The sequence below is a fragment of the Hyperolius riggenbachi genome, chromosome 4, assembly GCF_040937935.1.
Source record: "Hyperolius riggenbachi isolate aHypRig1 chromosome 4, aHypRig1.pri, whole genome shotgun sequence".
NCBI lineage: Eukaryota > Metazoa > Chordata > Amphibia > Anura > Hyperoliidae > Hyperolius > Hyperolius riggenbachi.
Genome location: NC_090649.1, coordinates 233,600,780 through 233,622,141, shown reverse-complemented (window position 1 = coordinate 233,622,141; position 21,362 = coordinate 233,600,780). Strand labels below are relative to the sequence as shown.

General features: G+C 39.7%; 1 protein-coding gene across 6 annotated transcripts in view; it reads right to left on the bottom strand.

Moving 5' to 3' along the window:
• The window catches only part of COL19A1 (collagen type XIX alpha 1 chain), a 1,086,226-nt gene that overhangs the window by 855,191 nt on the left and 209,673 nt on the right, over positions 1–21,362 (bottom strand). For all 6 annotated transcript variants that reach the window (XM_068281448.1, XM_068281450.1, XM_068281452.1 and 3 more), the window contains exons 5-6: positions 16,931–17,054; positions 10,921–11,193 (exon numbers count right to left, since the gene is read on the bottom strand). In XM_068281448.1, coding sequence (XP_068137549.1) covers positions 10,921–11,193; positions 16,931–17,054 — 397 coding nt within the window. The remainder of the gene's footprint in view (positions 1–10,920; positions 11,194–16,930; positions 17,055–21,362) is intronic.

The window sequence follows — 21,362 nt, the reverse complement described above, 5'->3', positions numbered from 1 at the left end:
AGCCCAGACCATATAGTTATTTTGAACATAACGTAATCAGCAGCTGCATGACTAATTACAAGCATTATGAAGGGCTTATCCCAACCACAATGATGCATAGTTGATAGCACATCTTCAAAATATAATTATTATGCTGTTAAAAATTACAGTTCCAACAATGGCCACAATTCACTAAGATCATGCTAGTGATGATAAGGCAAGTGAAAACGTATTACCACACATTGGGCTTGATTACTAAGACATATAACATGCCTTATCAGTGTTAACACGCCTTATCAGAGGTAATGCGCCTTATCAGAGTTAACACGCCTTATCAGGATAGCATAGCGAGCGCTACGAACTTATGCCTGCTAATTGGCAATGACGAGAGCTCCACTAGTCCTGCTCAATAGGCTGCCTGTCACTTGACAGGAAACATGACAGGCAGCCTATTGGGCCAATCAAAGTGCGGGGATAATGTCCTTTAAAGTGATTGGACCTGCAGGGGCTCAGGGCAGGACGAGTGGAGCTCTCGTCATTGCCAATTAGCAGGCATAAATTTGTAGCACTCGCTATGCCACTCTTATAAGGCATGTTAACGCTGATAAGGCATGTTAACTCTGATAAGGCATGCTATTTTTTAAGCGAATGAAGCCCATACATCGGTATTTTAAGTGTTAATTCACTAAAGAAGCTTGCCTTATTAACATGTAGTGATAGGTTTTCACAGTGAGAGTGTTGGCCTATCACTCCAGTCCTTAAGTTATCACCTCTGTAGTTCTCCTTACATGCAATAGATAGACAGGGGAGGAGCACATGCAGGCAGGATGTGTAGTTCTACCCCCCCTGCTGTGTCCTCTGCCAGCATGACCACATTCAGCTTGCAGTTGCTGTGTATGCCAGCCAGGAAAGAAGAGAGCGAGTGGTTGTGTGTGTGTGTGTGTGTGTGTGTGTGTGTGTGTGCGTGCAGGCGTGCATGCATGCATGCGTATATCTGTGTGTGTGTGTGTGTGTGTGTGTGTGTGTGTGTGTGTGTGTGTGTGTGTGTGTGTGTGTGTGTGTGTGTGTGTGTGTGTGAGTCTGTGTGTATACATGGGCTTGATGTCTCTCTCTTCCTCACTCCCTGTGTGCCTCTGTGTATTTATCTCTATACACAGTTCCCTTCTGTGTAAAATACTAAAAAAAATTAAGCAGGTAGCTTAGAATCCTGCACATTACATTGCAGTCAGTAGTAACAATCCACTTAACAACAGCTCAGGCCAAGTGAGAATTCCTCACACACTTTACAGTCGTTATCACTTGCATTACTCTCTGTGAATTAATATAATGGCGCATATGCAATTCACTTTTTCATCTGAGTTTTCTCTTAGGTGATATTTTCACACCTTGTCATAAAATTATTTTTAAACCATCAGCAAGCAAGAAAATGATAGTACTTTTTAACCAACTTTTGGGTGGTTTTTCAATTGTAGAATGCTTAAAAGTAAATTTAAAGAAAATATGAAAATTATTTCCTAGGATATAACCCAGGTGAAAAAGTTAATTGCATATGGGCCACTGTCAATAAGTTGAGGCTTTAGTTGTTAAAAGATTCAGCCCTTAACTTTATGAATTATTCCGTAAGTTAAGGACATAATCCTTATTTTAAAGTTTGCCTGAGCTAAATTGCTTATGAATACTAAATTATTTATCACCATGGTGATAACAGTAAAAACAGCTCAGAATTGTTGTTAATGACAGGAGATAAGCTTGGTGAATTGCAGCCAATGTTTATCCAACATTGTAATGCAAATATACTGTTTTGACTTTGTTTACACTACAGTAGCATAACGTGCACTCTGCTAGTTTGCTGCATTATAGTTTCATTAATTAAAATAAAGTTCTTATTAGATACAGGGCAAATGAATGATATGGAATAACAGCTGTGAGCTTCTCAATAAGCCAGCCTCTATAATATAGACTACAGTAATACCATTTCAAATCTACCTTAAGATTTAATAATGGGCATGGCAGATATCATATATCAAAGATAATTATATAAATACTCTCTACATTCTTCTTATATTATTAATGATTTAACACATTGGGCTCACATCATAACATAGCGCAAAAGTCATAGCCTGCAGTTAATTGTCATCAAACTAAGCTTCCTTCAGCTTAGGTAGACCAATGGGACTTAATGCCATTCTGGTTACCCTAGACCATTTGAATATCATTGCTATTTGCACTTCATCATTGTTAAAGCCCTTATGACTTTCTAACATGTCCTCTAGCTATATAATCTCTCTGTCTGGAAAACAGAAGTAAAATGTACCCAACTCATTGTGCTTATCTGGTTTTAAAAAGCTTATACCAGTACATTCCCATATACTAATGATGAAAATGTACAGATGAAAAAGGGAACAGGAGCAGAGATAAGTAATCAGACAAATATGTTTATGCAACATACAAACCTTATATAATAATGCAATGACATGATTCCACTGCCACTGCTGACTACAAAATTAGAACTGACAATCTTGACAAGCACATTCAAGTCACTATGCAGATGGGAGATTGACAACTAATTTTAAGCCCTTAAAGTGTTTTTTTCCCCCCGTATGCATTACATTACATACAGGCAATAAACAACTAATTAAATAGATCTGGGATGTCCTTCTAACTCACGTCTCCTGGTAATCCAGTTGCTTTCGGATTGCTCTTTCTCTATCTGCCCCATTAATGGTGCTCATCTTCCCCATTAGCAGCTATCTTGCTGCCATTCTGCACATGTGTGAGCAGGTTTTTCTGTTGACGTGTGTTGTCACTCCCATAGGTTCTCACTCTTGCAGCATTTTGGCAATCACAGGCAACCAGAAAGCGCCGCAGGAAACGCTCTAGTGGGCCCCAACCCTGAGAGTTTTAGACCCACAAAACCCACCAGTCCAGCATTTAACACTTTATATAATACTAGTGGCCTTAGCCCGTTTAAAAACAGGCTCTAGGTCTGTCAACGCTGCTACATGCACACGCCAGCACTGCTGGCCCGTCCTGCTCCTGTCCCAGGCTGTCCCTGTGGCACATGTGCAGTAGCGCAAACGCAGGGACGCACACACAGAGTGCTCAGAAAATTCAATAACTTCTTCATAGGTCCCTCCCCACATCACCAACATATCATCAATAAATCTCAACCATGATTCTGCACATTTTTTATACATATCAATCATGTAAACAGGGGCCCTTTCCCACCTTACCAAATTAATTTTATTTTGAGGTGAGGTGAGGTAAACAGACAGGACTATGTGTTCAATTCTGCTTTTTTTTAAACTAGCAATGGGTACTAGGATATCATCAATACATCTTAGTCATAATTCTGTAGACAAAGTCCCTTTCCCACGCTAACAAATTGATGTTTTTTATCTGTTTTAAGAAGAAGTAAACAGACAGGACTGTGTGCATAGGCCCAAACCATAACGGCCCCATTATAGGGGGTTGAAACATGTTGGATTTGTGGCGGGGGGTCATTTAGTTAGCACAGTAGCAATCTTACTTGAGGAATAGGTATGATCAATTGTGACATAGACCTGCAGGTCGAATATTGATTTCAGTACTTTGTACCTACCTCAAATAGTTGGAAATATAATATATCTAAATGGGGTTTTAATGTAGTTTAATAAAAGTTATATTTTATGCGTAGATATATATATGTATTACTCTCTATGGGAACCGAATTGTGTTGTCTAGTCCAAAACCTGTCAGATCTGTCAGATTGTTACTGTTAATTGGTGCATCTTAATCTCTGAGAAATGTATGTGTTCTATGTATGTTTTAAGAAAGCAAACTTTTGTTTTTCATAGCATTTTAGTAAGGGGGCTTTTAGGACCATTGTAGCCCCTCACACACTCCATTGAGTTCCCATTCACCATGAGCTTGCTGGTTAGTCTGTACCTCTCTGTGTTACAAGCCCTACTCCATAGAGCCAAATTAATCCATGCCATGCACTGATGAGGATCAAACATTCCGAAACAATCTGTATGCATGTTGGATTATTGTGGCTTTGTACAATTAACAGGCTGACACATCATTGCATTCCAGACAATCTGGAGGTGTGTTTAGCGTCTAAGGGCAACAATGGTTAATTTTCATATATTCAGCAGAGATGCACTAGGAGACATCTCAAGCTCACTCCAACCTGAATTATCACAAAATCTTTCTGTTCTAAGAAAGCAAACTTTTGTTTTCCATAGCATTTTAGTAAGAGGACTTTAAGGACCATTGTAGCCCCTTACACACTCCAATGAGTTCTGGTTCACCATGAGCTTGCTGGTTAGTCTGTACCTTTCTATGTATGTATACACAGGTATTTTACATTTTATATTTTTTTCGTGACAGTGGTCCTTTACCATTCCCCAAGATGTATCAACTACAGTGTGTGTTTAAGTGAAAGCTTATCACAGAGACCAAGACCAACACAAAATCCTGTGGAACTCATCAGGATCAGGAGATGATTGTTTAATATTCATGGATTAGTATGCAAAAAAGACAGTAAACAATGTATTTTTTGCAGAGAAAGCCCATAAGGCTGTGTTCCCACTTGAGACTAAAACTGACATTTTTTGTCTGTTTTTAGTGAATCGCAAAATTTTTTGTGAATTATCCAATTTAATATATAGGACGCATTTACAGTCTGCAGCCTGCACTAATCCATTGTGGTAAGCTGACTACACTTCTGAGCAGTCTGTGATAATCCCAGACAGACAGATGCATTCCCCATATAGTGTGTGGTGGTAAAGTTGGCCACTAATGATCCAATCTTTTTCATCCAATCTTACCATTTCTATGTAATGTAAGGTAACTGTCTGAAGTATCCATTCAGTATATTCACTCAATTTACCCTTATACTACATAGATTTGGTAAGATTGGATGAAAAAGATTGGATCATTAGTACATAATACATCTACCCTGGGCTCCAGCCGGACCCCGGTGGACAATCAGAGTGGAGACTACACTGTTCGCTCCCGCTGGCCACATGTGATCTGGCTGCTGCATGTGCAGATGGGAACCAAGCCTAAATCACACACATTTTGTTCCAGACTTTTCCTACTGAGAACAGTAAAATACATTATCCATCGCATTTAGATTGTTTTTCTAAAGTTAGGACATTTTTGCATAAAGTAGCAATGTATTCCCGTTTTTAGTGGTGCTCACTTCCTAAACGATCCAATTCTAGCACTGACTGAGCAGTAGTATTCAGATAGAAAAGATCCCCAGATACAGTCCAAACTCACTGATCTCTATATAGGTATGGTCACTTGTTTCCAGTGTGCAGATCAGCCGAGAGCAGATGTGCATCTATCGAGCCTGATTCAGAAATAATGAATCTTGTGAATTCAGGTATGGCGTATATTACTGTGTTTAACTTAATAAAAATGCAGCCAGATGTTGCAAATATACAAAATAAATATGAGGGAGCAGAAGACAAACCTGCATGCATAACAAGTACAAGCTATGACATTGGAGGAGAAGAGGACCCTGCCCATTTGAGGTTACAATCATTAGATAAACACTATGTCTCTGGCAATAATATTATTTTACAAATGAATCTAAAAAAATTAATGTTTCTTACATGCTGTTAAATTAGAAGCATTTTTTAAGAATTGAGAACACCAGCCAGTCAAGACAATGATAGTACTTTTTTTTTCTTGTCTTTCTCTGTGACTCTCATTAGTTAAACCTTTTATATTTAACATTTACTTTTGGATGCTTTCCATTAGTTAATTATATACATAAACATATACATAGTTCCGTCAACATATGACCATTAGCAATACTGGAATGACATGTGAAATCCAAAGAACAACTGGGAAATCAATCCAAACCTCATAATTAACCATGCACATTCTTCAGCTAAGTAGTACAAATGCCTAACATTTCTTTTTTTTCAAGTAAAAAAAAAAATATAGCATATGTTATGACATTCTCTTCAAACCCACTGTGAAAAAGATCTCCAACTAGTGGCATCTATATGCCTTTGACTTTTATTATGTCGTTTCCATTTCCACCTTATGAACCCTCATCAGCATGAATATAGACTGTTTCTGTTAAATCCTTTTATATGCTTCAAGTGGAACTTGACATCTTTTCATGAAGTGGAGCAAAACATGTTTTGTTTGAAATCCATTGCTTCTCTCATGTTTTGATACAGAGTAATAATAAAAAAATAATAATAAAAGCAGAAATTGTCATTATTCTCATTATCATAATCATTCTGGTTATTATTGTAAGTGTATGTCTTGTATGTGAATGGCTCACAAGTTAAACCTGGTGTGTTACTTTTACATTAAATCTTAATAAGGCAAAGCAACACAAAAGGTTTGGACTGAAGACATTTTATTAGTGGCTCACATCTATATGTTATCCTTTGTGCTATATTTTATATATTTTACATTAGGCATACTCAAGCACTCTGTACATTACAATGGCTATGGAGGAATAAAACCTTACAACCTGACATCAGTAAGTCAAAGTGGACATGAAATGTTGATCTAACCTTGAATTTGTTAAGACTCATATATTTAGGAACCCTGGCTTTGAGAGTATGTTGTACATGGGCTTTTATGCACAAGAATCCCACAGAATGCAGTCAGAAAAAGTACAAAACCCAATATTCAATCTCATTCTAGGTCAGAGATTTAGCAAACACAGGTGCCAAAAAATGTAGGTTTCATCCTTTGCAGTTATCAGAGACCTCTGACACCATGGCTTTTACAAACAGTAAAACACATGTGTAATGTATGTCTTGTTTCTAACTCGCCACTGCTGTTTCTTCTAATTCTGCTAATAGTCTTAAATCTACTGCTTTACTCCATTAGGAATGGAATGGAAAAAGCCTAATTTAGAGTGTTTCATTAATAAAAATCAAACAGTTTCAGCCGTTTTCCCTAGAGTTTATGTAATAAAATGTTTTAATAAAATGTTTTCATTCCTTGTTTTAACTCCACAAGGGAATTTTGCCTAATTTTCTTATATAATGTTGGTCTAATTAAGAAACTCTACTGAACACTGTTTTAGAATTTCATAGAAACAGCAACTCAGCACCTAATGTTTATATGTCCCAATGACTTCAACAATCAGTAATATTGAGCTTCTAAACCTCTGTATAGCAAGGGATGTTTCTTAAAGGACAGCTTAAGTGAATTACAAAAAAAAGTTATATATTTACCTCAGTAGTGGGAAGCCTTTGGATGGTCCAGAGTCATTCTGGATAATTCCACAGCCTATCGTTCCAGCTCAAGATCTCTCTTTAACCATTTGACCCAGTGAGTTAAACAGCTGGCCATGTGCACAGCTGTGAACAAGCACATCTGGAAAGAGCATGCACAACTAAGGTTCTCCCATGCTCAGTAGAACAATGTAAAAAGCCATGCAAGCGGCTTTGTTCTACTGGACATGCCCTGACCTTACTTACACATGCCCACTCCAGATGTGGTTGTTCAAGGCCAAGAGAACAGGCAGAAGATGGGGTGGTATATTGCATTGGCAAAATGGGAGGCTTCCATCTCTTCAGGTAAGCATCTTAAACCCCTTCCCCCATCTTAATTTGAACTTTAAAGGCGCGTACACACGCCATACTGCAGCAAACGATTGGTCCGTCAGACCCTCCCGCTGTGCGGACGTTCTGCCGACAGTAGCACGTGTGTACACGCTGTCGGCAGACTAATAAGACTGTTTCTGACTGTCTTATCAGTCTGCCGACAGCGTGTACACACATGTTACTGTCGGCAGAACGTCCACCCAGCGAGAGAGACTGATGGACCCTTTGTTTGCTACAGTATGGCGTGTGTATGCACCTTAAAGCTCATGCAAGGTTTTAAAGTGCTCAGTATAGAGGACATTGCATTCTTTCTCTTTTTATAGTTATAATATCCCTGAATCACTCTTCGGATTCCCAGGATGATATCATATCAGATAAAGTTAAACTTGTTTTATTGGGGTTTTAAAAAAAGCAATGGCCCCCAGGAACTTTCTATCAGCTGATGGATTTGCAGTAACCCAGGGACCATTCTTTTGGCTGGGGAACACTGCAAGGGCACCAGGGAGCATTCTGTTTGTTGGGAATGATACTGCATTGGCACCTGGGAACAGGATGTATTATGTAACTTAATTGGTGGCTCCCTTTTTACTAGTAGAATACCATGCTAGTGGACTTAAAAGGGATCCCACTGGGACAGAAAAGCATATTCTACCAAAGAAACAAGTCCTCATAATCCAACTCATTCATCTCTATTCCTAAACTCAAACCTGCTTACAGATTTCCATTTAGAATGAGTACTTAATTTGAAAACATTTGATACCGGATTTTAAAAAGCACTCATGTCATCTAAGATGCCCCACAACTTCATTGAGGTTGTCATAGCAGTGGCTGGACAGAGTAATGGTTAAGGGCTCTGCCTCTGACACAGGAGACCTGGGTTCAAATCTCGGCTCTGCCTGTTCAGTAAGCCAGCACCTATTTCAGTAAGGAGTTTCTTGGGCAAGTCTCCTTAACACTGCTAATGCCTACTGAGTGCTCTCTAGTGGCTGCCTCGCAAGCGCTTTGAGTCCGACAGGAGAAAGGCGCTATACAAATACTGCAATTAATATTATTATAGTGGTCCTTCTCACTGAATTTCACTTGGACAACCATTGTTATTTGATTGCAGTTTCTGCAGCTGTCTGCCTCAAGCTCATGCTTCTGAGCCCCTCTTTACAGATCAGCACAAGCTGCATGATAACCAAGAAATATGTTTGCACAGCAATTATTTAAAAAAAAAACATTAATGATCAGTTTGGTCAATAGTAATGTGTATAAGGCTTAAACTGATATTGTCGTCAAACCTCATCTGTCGTCTAAAGTTTGTCCAATGACAAAGAAATGAAAAGTCTCAGAACAGTATCATTTCAATGGTAGGTTTATTTTAACAGTGGCAGATAGCACATCAAAAGGAAAATCAAAAAAATAACCTTAAATAAAAGATAGCAACTGATTTGCATTTCATTGAGTGAAATAAGTTTTTGAACCCCTACCAACCATTAAGAGTTCTGGCTCCCACAGAGTGGTTAGACACTTCTACTCAATTAGTCACCCTCATTAAGGACACCTGTCTTAAAGAGACTCTGAAGCGAGGGTTGCGGCGTTTAGCCCAGCCCCAACCAGGAAGCGCTCCCCCGCTGCACGGAGGGGGATTTGGGGGTCAAGGAACCCCCGTTAAGCTGCGGGATAGCGGCGGTTTAGCAGGGGCACACATGCCCCTGCTATATATGAGGTCTGAAGCGAGATTTATTCTCGCTTCAGACTCTCTTTAACTAGTCACCTGTATAAAAGACACCTGTCCACAGAATCAATCAATCAAGCAGACTCCAAACTCTCCAACATGGGAAAGACCAAAGAGCTGTCCAAGGATGTCAGAGACAAAATTGTAGACCTGCACAAGGCTGGAATGGGCTACAAAACCATTAGCAAGAAGCTGGGAGAGAAGGTGACAACTGTTGGTGCGATTGTTCGAAAATGGAAGGAGCACAAAATGACCATCAATCGACCTCGCTCTGGGGCTCCACGCGAGATTTCACCTCGTGGGGTGTCAATGGTTCTGAGAAAGGTGAAAAAGCATCCTAGAACTACACGGGAGGAGTTAGTGAATGATCTCAAATTAGCAGGGACCACAGTCACCAAGAAAGCCATTAGAAACACATTACACCACAATGGATTAAAATCCTGCAGGGCTCGCAAGGTCCCCCTGCTCAAGAAGGCACATGTGCAGGCCCGTCTGAAGTTTGCCAATGAACACCTGAATGATTCTGTGAGTGACTGGGAGAAGGTGCTGTGGTCTGATGAGACCAAAATAGAGCTCTTTGGCATTAATCGCATTAACGGGAAAATGGACGGAGCCATGTATTGTGAAATCCTGAACGACAACCTCCTTACCTCTACCATTGAAATGATACTGTTCTGAGACTTTTCATTTCTTTGTCATTGGACAAACTTACAAAATCAGTGAAGGGTCAAATAATTATTTCCTCCACTGTATATATATATATATATATATATATATATATATATATATATATATATATATATATATATATATACCCAAATTCTCCCTCAGCTTAGATAATGCCTCCATCTTCTGTAATATCTGATCACCAGGTGGACCTCCAACCAGATCCTGTCATAATGTAATTATATGCATCCTCTGCCACATTCAACTTACACCTTTTTCCACTATGAGATGTTAGCTAGACTCCAGACCCCCATGTGTAAAGCCTGGTACCCACATCCCATATTGATTGGCCAACCAATGGACAATTTTACCAACTCCATCCGAGTTTACCTACACAATCTTTTCATAGTATTCACAATCTACATGGAGGTAGTAAAATTAACCATTCATTGGCCAGTCAAAATTGAATGTCTCTACAGGCATATATCTAACATTTTGTAAGTACAGAAGGGGTATATGTGTTTGTGTGTATGAAAACAGTTACAGCGGAATACACTGGGTTATTTTATTTGTTTTGTTTTTACAAGAAGCAAGCCACCTGACAATTATAGACCAAGGAGGTTGCACAGTTTATAATGTATAAATTAATTTAAAATATGAAGGCAGCTTACTGAACTTGTAAGTACTGTGTATAAATGAATTTCCATTCTGGCTATCCACAGAAAATCAGTCAGCTGAATTTTGCCTTTACCAGTCAATGATTATCATATTACCCTGTAGTATACAGTTTTCTCTATTGTATTAAAAGCATAATATGCTATTTAAATGTAAAAAAAAACCTGTATTGTATGCAGTGGTGTATATCCAGTAAATGCTCATGAGTACACTTTTGTGGCAAAATCCGTGCTCTGTGTGTTATTACTTATAAGTTGTAACCTTTATGAGATCTTGGAATAAAATGTAGCTTTTCCAGTCACTTACATCAACAGGTCTGCCGTCTGATACACGACCGACAATCATGGTGCGTCCATGAAAATCAATACCGTTCTTCTTGGCAGTATGTCTTCTTTCAATCAATTTACAGTCAACATAAAGAGAAATGATATTTTCTTCGATGCATATTCCAACTTTATGCCACTGACGATCAAAAAGAGGATGAAGCTCACGGCTTTTAAAGGTGTAGAGTAAAGTGGATCCTCCGCCGTTAGCCGTGAACTCTATAACTTTCTTCTCACCATCAATTACAATGGAATCCTGAGAATTAGACAATGGAAGATAACTGTAAGACTCCTAATGATGCATTCCTATATCATGTTAAAGGGAGATTACACTTTCTTTATCACATTGCCATAGATTGGTGTGCACAAGTCTTCTTGTAATGTATGTTTTAATTAAAAGGATCTTTGCAGTTAGCTAAAAAATTTGAAAACTAACAGCAAACTTAAAATGGAGTGCTCTGTGACCCTGGCAACAGTATTATTTTACCCTTTTTGGAGTACTGTTGACATGAGAGCCAATAGCTGCCCACGGCAGAAGCCACTATTATTTATTTCCGGCACTTGAACTAAGCTATTGATTGGCATAAACAAAACAAATCATGCAGTCTCAAATGTTAATGTTTGCCATTATTGTTTGCAATATACAGAATGAATCTGAATGTATTATGGCATCTACCTATGAAGATTGCCAACTCATTCCCCCAAGTCACCTAATTGAAGTACTGCATAATGTGAACGTGCACTGCACATATTATTTTGCAAGGGTCGTCCAGAAAGTTTTTTGCATTTGTCTGCTACACAAGGTATTCTTTCTGTGAAATTTATCTTGCATCTGTCAGACTAACCTCTTCTCTCATGACTGCAGAATGCCAGTAACTGATTGCTCTGCAGCATTAACATGAAGATCCCCATTTACTCCAACCCATAGGTGATGAGTGTTATGTTACTACAACAAAGGGATTGAAACCTTGCAAAAAAGTTAGTATAAATTCTTAAAGGGAACCTGAACTGTGTGAAATTATTTAAACTAAACACATGCGGTAACTTCAAATGATCATTGCATAGTTACCTTGCCATCAGTTCCTCTCAGAAGCTCACCATTTTCTTCTGACAGCAATCCCTTTCAGTTCTGAAACATTTTGTCAGAACAGAAATATATCAGTTGCTGTCAGTTATAGCTGAGAGGAACACTGATGCGCCAGGTAATGTCCATGTTTCTCTATGGCTTAAGTGGGCGATGTTACAGTTTAACAGTGTGCTGACCAGAAATGGGGTAATGGCCATTTTCAAAATGGAGGACAGAGAATTCTCTTGAAGACAGTGGACAAACAGGACGCGGGACAGGAGAAAGAGATTGAGGAGGAGACTACATGGGAGGTTCGGTAAGTATGACTTGTGTATGTTTATTTTGACTTTTAATTTTCAGTTCAGAATTTCTTTAAATAAAAGAGGTGATTATGTCAAGAAATAATCAGAATATACATTGGCCCCTATTAAATTAACTTTTCCCCTATGTTTTCTTCGTTTGTCATATTTTAACACCATGTCTAGTGCACTACCCAGGCGCCAGGTAAAAACAATGTGTGTCAAACATTGACAGGCATGGGGTTACAGGTACTACCATCCAGCTGCAGTAAATTCCAGCCAAAAGGTGCCCAGTTGCTGGTAATTGGGAGGCTAAATTGCCCAAGAACCTTGTTATGTATCCATCTGTCTGAAAGAGGCCTAACCCCAGTTTCTTTGTAACTACCAATCAACATATCTGTCAATCTAATCATGTCTCTGTCATCAGACTGATTTGAAGGCAGTAGTCTGATTTCTGAATATAGCCAGGGTGTGTACACTACTTGAACATTTTGCTGTTTATAACTTTTAAAAGACAAAAAATAAACACTTATAAATACAAATTTTATTTCTGTCAGTCTAATTACACTTTTGAATTTAAGATTTTGCTAGCAGACGTTACTAGTTTCTTGGTTTGGATTTTCTGGTTTAATACAGGGTTAAAGAGGAACTCCAGTGAAAATAATGTAGTAAAAAAAGTGCTTCATTTTTTACCATAATTATGTATAAATGATTTAGTCAGCGTTTGCTCATTGTAAAATCTTTCCTCTCCCCAATTTACATTCTGACATTTATTACATGGTGACATTTTTACTGTGGGCAGGTTATGTAGCTGCTCCTAGCTGTTTTGGCTGTTAGAGACAGCTGTAAACAGCTAATTCCTGTCTGTGAACATTGTTACATTGTGGCAGTTTGCCCAGAGTACCGCGGTACTCAGAGCTTCTTGTGGGAGGGGTTTCAGCACAAAATCAGTCATACAGCACCCCCTGATGGTCTGTTTGTGAAAATCATTATATTTCTCATGTAAAAGGGGGTATCAGCTACTGATTGGGATAAAGTTCAATTCTAGGTTAGAGTTTCTCTTTAAGGCTAGACAGGCCTTCCTAAGCTATCCCTGTTTGGTTGTTGTCAGTTGTAGTAGTTTGATCTAGCCAGTAGTTGACTGTTGGGGCTGAATGAAAGAAAGGGGAAGAACCGAGAGCCCGATATGGTGTAGTATGTTAATGAGGTGATGTCTGATGCAAACACACACAATGGTTATACTCACAAGGACGGGTCGCCTCCAAGGCAACCACTGGATAAGCAGGCGGGGAGAATTGTAACCTGACCCTGCTCAGGGTTAAGAAGTCGCTCTCTGTAGATAGAAGGAAATGGGGATACACCCCTCCACCAAGGGTGGACTAAACAATTATGTGGTATAACAACAGAGGCGCCAAGTAGAGTAAAATTTGTTAAAATTGTTAAAAAGGGGGAAGTGGGTGGACTCACCTCCCTTCTGAAAAAATGGCCAGACAACGGGCAGGTTACTTCAAGTTTAAAGTAACATTTATTATGAGCTCCAAAAGTGCAACACGATTCACGGGTAACAGTCCCGCTTCTTCAGGCAAACAATTTTTGGAGGGAGCAAAGTCGGGTCAAGAGCCAGATATAGCGCCTCTGTGTCTCTGGCGCTACATCTGGCTCTTGACTCGACTTTGCTCCCTCCAAAAATTGTTTGCCTGAAGAAGCGGGACTGTTACCCGTGAAACGCGTTGCACTTTTGGAGCTCATAATAAATGTTACTTTAAACTTGAAGTAACCTGCCAGTTGTCTGGCCATTTTTTTCAGAAGGGAGGTGAGTCCACCCACTTTCCCCTTTTTAACAATTTTAACTAATTTTACTCTACTTCGCGCCTCTGTTGTTGATGCTGAATGTTGGCCTGATATTGTTGACTTCATGACAGTATTAGGCCTGGTTTACACATAAATCTGCACATTTCCAGTGCATTACTCTCCTGTCCTGTCAGTTTTGCATCTGCTTCTATCAGTTTTACCTGACTGGAGTAGAAATGCACACCTTTTATGTGTGAACAGCCATAGAAACACATACAAAACTAGTAAAAAACAGACAGGACTGACTCGGACCAGTAATGTACAGATTTATGTGTGAACACAGCCATAGTAACACATGCAAAACTGGTGCCAACCATCAAAAATGGACAGGACAGGAGTGGACAACTTTTTATGTGTGAACCAAGCCTTATTGGGCTTGTGCTGGCATATTTGTATTAAGTAGGTGCGGGTTAAGTTCAGGGTCCTTTTACACTTGGTCCAATGGGTTTTGAGAGTGGCAAAATGGTTGCAAAATGCACTGCATCGTGCCACTCTATTAAACACACTTTAGTATATCTGGCAAACTATATTACAGGGAAAGTGAAGGCAACCTGCCATCAAAAAGTCTAACTCTTTAGTCACATTTATACAGGAAGCATGTTATCTGAAAATCTGCATCTGTGCATGCGCAATATTCCACAAGTATGACAAAAATTTAAAAATGTGCACGTTACCATTGACTTTCATTGCTTCCTGTGCGGCGCATGTTCCTTTGATAGTAATGACCATTGCGATTAGTGCATTAGGTGAAGGGATGTGATGTGTCAGTGGATCTGTTTCAAGCAGTTATGTGTCTTTATCAATGGAATGGCAATGCTTCTGCTGTGCACTTAACATGCATGCAGCAATGAGTTGCGTGCTGTAACAGGTGCATTGCCATTACGTTAAATGGCACAACATCTGGGCAGCAACAGACAGGGCCGGGGCTTCCATAGGGGCAACTGGGCAATTGACTCAGGGCCCCCGAAAGCTGCCGGACTCCCCAGGTCTCACTTCAACTTTGTTTTTGTTCCAAGGCCCTTACAGAATTTTGGCAGCATTGCAACTCATCTCTCCCAAAAGGCCAGTTCCTCCATTAATCCGTGCACTCCTGTCTTCATCCTCACAGGGGTGTTTCTTCTCAGTGACCCAGCACATGTTATTATGTAAAGAATGTGCTGGGTCATGGAGGAGTGTATGGATTAATGAAGGAGCTTGCACGCCGGGCAGGTGAGTCACAATTCTGCTGAAATGACGAGGAAAGGAGCCTAAACCCCTGTGTTGGACAGAGGGAGCAATCTTGACAATACTGTGCAAGTCTGTGTAGTTGTCATCAGATGGTGCTGCTCTCTTGGGTGCCACTCTAGGTGGTATATAATCTGCAGTAGACACTATAGGCGGCTGCACTGTCAGGCAGTCGTGGGTGGGTTAAGAAATGTGGATTTAAGCACTTTGCCAGTGCAAGTGTATGCAAGTGGGAAATAGACGGCGGCCGCCGTATGAATCAAAAGTAAAAACCCTCTGAAACGCATTGCTTAGCTACAATAAAAGTTTTCACTTTTGATTCATAGGGCAGCCGCCGTCTATTTCCCACTTGCATACACTTGCACTGGCAAAGTGCTTAAACCCTGAAAGTGCAGCCGCCTATATCGGCATCACAGCACTTAGGCTAGGTGGAAAATATACCAGAGCAGTGGCCTGCTACTACAGCTCTGAAGGAGGCTATCGGCTGCACGCCTTGTGGAGGAGGACTTCTGCCAAGACTTGGTCCCCGGTCCAAGTGGGACAAAGCCTTTCTGCTGGCCACCCTGTATGGGACAGTCAGCCACAGATCCAGGTGAGAATATTCCACGGCTGGCCGGCCATTTTTATTGAATGACAACTTGAGTGCGCTCTCCCCCCACCCCTTGTTTTTCCACCCATCCCCCACATCCCACTGTCTACTGCAGCAATTCTTCTGAAGACTCTGCAGGGTCTCCAGGGTCAAAAAGTTGGTGGGGGGACCTGGCTCGGGGGTGCTAGGGAGTTAATTTGCAAAGCAGACCCTAATGGCAGTTACAGGGGGATGTTAGGGGGCCCATATTAATTTTGCCCAGGGCACCATTGTGACTTGAACTGTGACTGGATACTTTCTGAATTGGAAAAAGTATTAAGGGTCTGAGCACTCTTGCGCCCTTCTGTACATTTTTCAACAATGAATATCAATCTGTAACATTGATGTGATGCTAAAAATGCACAGAAGTGAGCAAGTGTGTTCAGCTTTCAAAGTGGACCTGAACTCAGAACTTCCTCTCTGCTCTAAAAGATAAACAACAGCATAACAACCTTACAGAAAAAAAAACATTTCTTTGTTACAGCTGATTCAAATCCTACAATAAATCTGCACTGTTTCTACTTCCTGATTCATGGAAGCAGACATATTGTTAATATCCAGTGCTTTCAAATGAGCCTATCTGCCTTATCACCTGTGGCAGTCATGTGACATGGGGAGAGATCAAATTACAACTTGTCATTAGACACAAACAGGGGGAATTAAACAAGCTAAACTCTCTAAATACATACAGGGTGCATTTTCCTCTGTCTTCTGTCTTGTGTAAGAGTTCAGGCCCACTTTAAATGAATTTTGCAGTTTCCAAAGAAACTGCACCATCATTGCAGTCTAACAAATAAGTAATAATAGAATGAAATCACTTTAAATACCAAATACTCACTCCAAAATAAACACAAGATGAACATCATCATCTAAGAACTATAATTATACTGTTCTAACTGTACACAGAAATAGTATTTACTCTTACCTGTAGACCATCAGAATGGGTCAAGGTTTTCCACAGAGTCCATCGCTCTTTTTTAGTATTTCGTCTCACACGGAAAAGTACTGTTATAGAGAACTCATCTGGAAGTCCGGAGGGAAATATTTGCCTACAAAGAGAAAAATTTCAGAAAATGTAACTTAGGTATACACTCCATTATAAATATATGAAATTACCTAAACTATCCATCTAACTCAAGGCAGAATAAAAATAAAGTTCAGTAGCATCCCAAAAATAGAAATAAGTGCTGACACAAATATTCAACAATAATAAAGATAACACAAGTATTTGCTACAGCAGTCTGCAATATTCCTTCCTGCTTTTCTCTTATGCAGAGTTGAAACTTAACTATTTAAGGACGACGCTAATTGAAATCCACGCCCTGTTTTGATGCTGATCTGGCTACCAGGGTGCTGATTTCAAATCACTGACGCCGTGCGCTCTCACCGCTTTCATCCCTCACATAGTCAAAGGGATGGCAGAGTGGGTGGCTGAGGTTCCCAGTGTGCTGCATGGATGGTGGTTGCGGCGGGTATGTGAGGCAATTCATCGGTGTTCCGACGTTTTTGGTACCAACGGTCTCTGGTCCTTATGGGGGTAGAGACCGCTGGTACTTGTGTCTCAGCTTTTCATAAAAACAAAGTATCCATAACAAATAATGTTCATATGTTTAATGTACTTTAAGGGCCCTTTTCCACTAGCGCGATTGTGTTTGCTGAATCACAAAAGCGCAAATCACTAGCAATTTTAAAATCGCTAGGGTTTGCTAAATAACATAGGAATCACGGTAGGTTATTTCCACTTCCGCGATTTGATTTTTACACAAACGCAATAGTGCGGCGGAGCGATTATTGCCACGATTTTGCTATGCCCTGCAGTGCATAGCAAAATCGTAAACGCTATCGCCGGGAAAAAAAAGGATTTTGCTGAATCGCAATCGCTAGCGTTTAGCACTAACGCTAGTGATTGCAAGTGGGAAAAGGCCCTAAGAAGCTGTTAACTTTAGACAACCCTGAATTTAAAGTATTGCTGTATGACTACTGTTATGGAGAATTGCATGTTTCACAGTGATAGATGTTTTGCATAGCTTTTAGCTGATACTGAGACAAGTGATTTCTCCCAATTATGCACACACTATGGATGTGAGGCTCTCTCCTGTTTGTTGAATGAAAGCATCAGTGCAGTAAACTCAGAAAAGCTCCAAGGTTGAAAATGAATGTATTTTAAATGTATTACTTACTGCTTTGTGCAGACCTGTAGGCAATCAAACACAGACAGAGCCACATTCTAGGCATGATTACCATGAAGCTGTATATTGGTATCCAGCAGGTGACTTAAAAAGAGTACATAGTAAATGGCTGAATGATCTACTACATTTAAGTTCTGAAAAGGAATCTACGCTCACCATTTTATGATGAAACATGATGAAAATCTTACAGGAAAACTCAATTTTTGTTAAAACCCATGACTGGGCTAAAATGTTTCCCTAGTCCTGTTATAGGCAATGCAGTCAGTGACAACTCTTTGTGGCTAGCACTGCAGCTCTACAGAAAAGTAGAATATAATCTCCAAGCCTCTGCTTAGTGTGGAAAAAAGCACTAAAGCCTCCCCACACCTTCCCAAGTGTCTGTTTAAATGGGTAAAGTAAAAAAGCAGTGAGGAATATGTTCCTATCAGAAGCATGGCAAAGTGATGAGAGGTAGACATGGCTTTTATAAACACACCAAGAAGAGAGGCACTTTAAGTGTTTCTTTACATACTGAATAGGGAGGGACTATGACTGCAGTGATGACCACAAAGATTTGATTCTTTCAGAAACAGATACAATTGGTGGGTGGTGTCAGGTGATTTACTCTTTGCTGGAGAACTCCCACTTTGCTGGCAAGAAGAAGTTACAGGTGTCAGCCACCAGTTTTTATTTAATAAATGTATGCAAGAAGTACAGACATGTGATACAAAAACTGCTCATTGTTAAAAATGCAAATGTATGTGTTTTTTAACCACTTTATCCACCACTACAGTATATTTACATCCTCTGTGAGTCAGTAGATATACATCTTGTAGCAGAAGCAGTGCTGTGCAGGATTAGGTTTGCTACTGTGCACATTTCTGGCACTGTCTGACGCAGCACTAATTGGTAAACAGGAATATATGTTTCCTGAGCTAATGAGATTGATTTTTACCATTATAAATTATATTTTCAGTTCATGGTGAAAAATACACTCTGTACCGTTATTTCATAATCAAATATCTTCACCAGAAATTTTGACAGGAACATAATCTAAGTTTTGTGATAAGCGGTAAGAATAGCATAACAAAATTTGTGTTTTTTATATACTGTAGCTACAGTTTTTGTGTTTTTTCAATTATTTTCCTTGTTTTCAGATTAAAATTCATAGTAAACAAAATTGTTAGAGGGAAAAAATGGCATACAATGAAAGCCTAATTTGTCTTGAAACAAACAATATATATTTCATTTCTGTGTCATAAGTAGGGATAAAGTTATTTCTGATTAAATAAGGGCATAGCTAAACTGTCAAAACTGCTCTGGTCCATAAGGGGAACCAAGGTCTGGATGCAAAGTGGTTAAAGGAAGGTGGAGTTAGGAGTTTATTGTTATCCGGCAAAATGTATGAAAATAAGCACTACTTATTGGGGGCTTCCTCCAGCCCCAAGCTCCCAGCATGTCCCTCGCTGCATCTCTCACTGCAGCCGTTCGCCGCAGCGCCGTCCCGGTCCCCGACGATGACGTCAGGGCGACCTCCGGGTAGTAGTTCTGCGCCTGCGCAGTCTGCTCCGGCCCACGTGGCGGTGATTGACATTGAAAGTCGCCCTGACGTCATCGCCGGGGACCGGGATGGCGCTGCGGCGAACGGCTGCCGTGAGAGATGCGGCGAGAGATGTGCTGGGAGCTTGGGGCTGGAGGAAGCCCCCAGTAAGTAGTGCTTATTTTCATACATTTTGCCGGATAATTCCTTTAACAGCATTGTTTGAAGACATGCAACAATGTCTTAAAAACAGACTTTCTAACTTCAGAAGTACTGTTTGGCACAAAGAAGCCAGCAGCAATCTACTTACTGGCCTTTCAAATTTTATAATACAATATTATAATCTTAAGTACCTGAAGCTGACATTAAAAGTCAACCTAACATATACAGTATAAGTGTAACATAAACCATTTTATAGTTCAGTGTTATTAAAAATTACCTTTCTATTTCTGTATAAAGCCATCAATGTTTTATTTTCTAGGAATGAAAAATAATTCTAATGTCCTTCCTTTTGCACGTTGATTAATGCAGTCACCTTAGATTAGCTTTTTTTATTCCCCCAAATACTGTGTACTATAAGGCTAGGTTCACAGCAGTCAGTTGCCTAATGCTCACGCTATAATGAGTGTGAACTGCAATGGAGACATTGGCCTCAATTCACTAAGATCATGCTGGAGATAATAAGGCAAGAGAAAACTTACCTCCACACAGTAAGAGCGTTATCTTATCTCTTCATTCCTTACGTTACCTCTTCTGTAGTTAATTTACCTCCTCTGTAGTTAAGTTACCTCCTCTGTAGTTAAATTACCTCCTCTGTAGTTATTTTCACACGCAGTTAATGAACAGCCTGTCTTTAACTCTGGAGTTATTTTAAGGATTAAAGAGTTAACTTAAAGACAGAAGAGTTAACTTTAGGTTTGCCTGAGGTAAAATGTTTCCTGAATACTACATACCTTATCACCATGGTAAGAAGAGTTATTAAAGACAGGAGATAAGCTTAGTGAATTGAGGCCTATGGCATGCCTCATCACCATGATAACAACTCTAGAAACGTTATTAAAGACAGGAGATAAGCTTAGTGAATTGAGGCCATAGACTTGAAAACAAAGCCTGCATGCAGCGAGATAGAGCAAAGCATTACTACAATGTAGTACTGAGAACAGGCCCATAGGCTTGTATGGGCAGTAAGTTGACATGCAGAATTATTCTGCAATCCAACTAAGCATTCAGAACAGGGCCTAAAGCACACTGTTAAGTATGCTGTTTAGTACACAGAATTTGGGGAATTAGAAAAAAACAGCTAATATAAGCTGACTGCATTAAGCCATTCATTCATGTATCCTGAATACACACACTCCAGTTGTCCTGAAGAGAGTATTTTTTTTTTCAACCAAAGTGGTGTAATACTTTAACCAACGTATTAGTCACACCTGTCTTTCAGTGTTAATTACACACAGCTGTAGATTTCATTTCACTCTATCTTTTCCAGGATATAGCTTAGGCGAACATTGAGTTTTCTTTTCTTCATATTTATTCTATTTATGGAAGCCACACTTCATTACATACTACTTAGATGACAACGCGACTGATGCTGTTTGGCATAATTTACACACTCACATCTACACAAACAGGTAAATACTGTGAGCTAA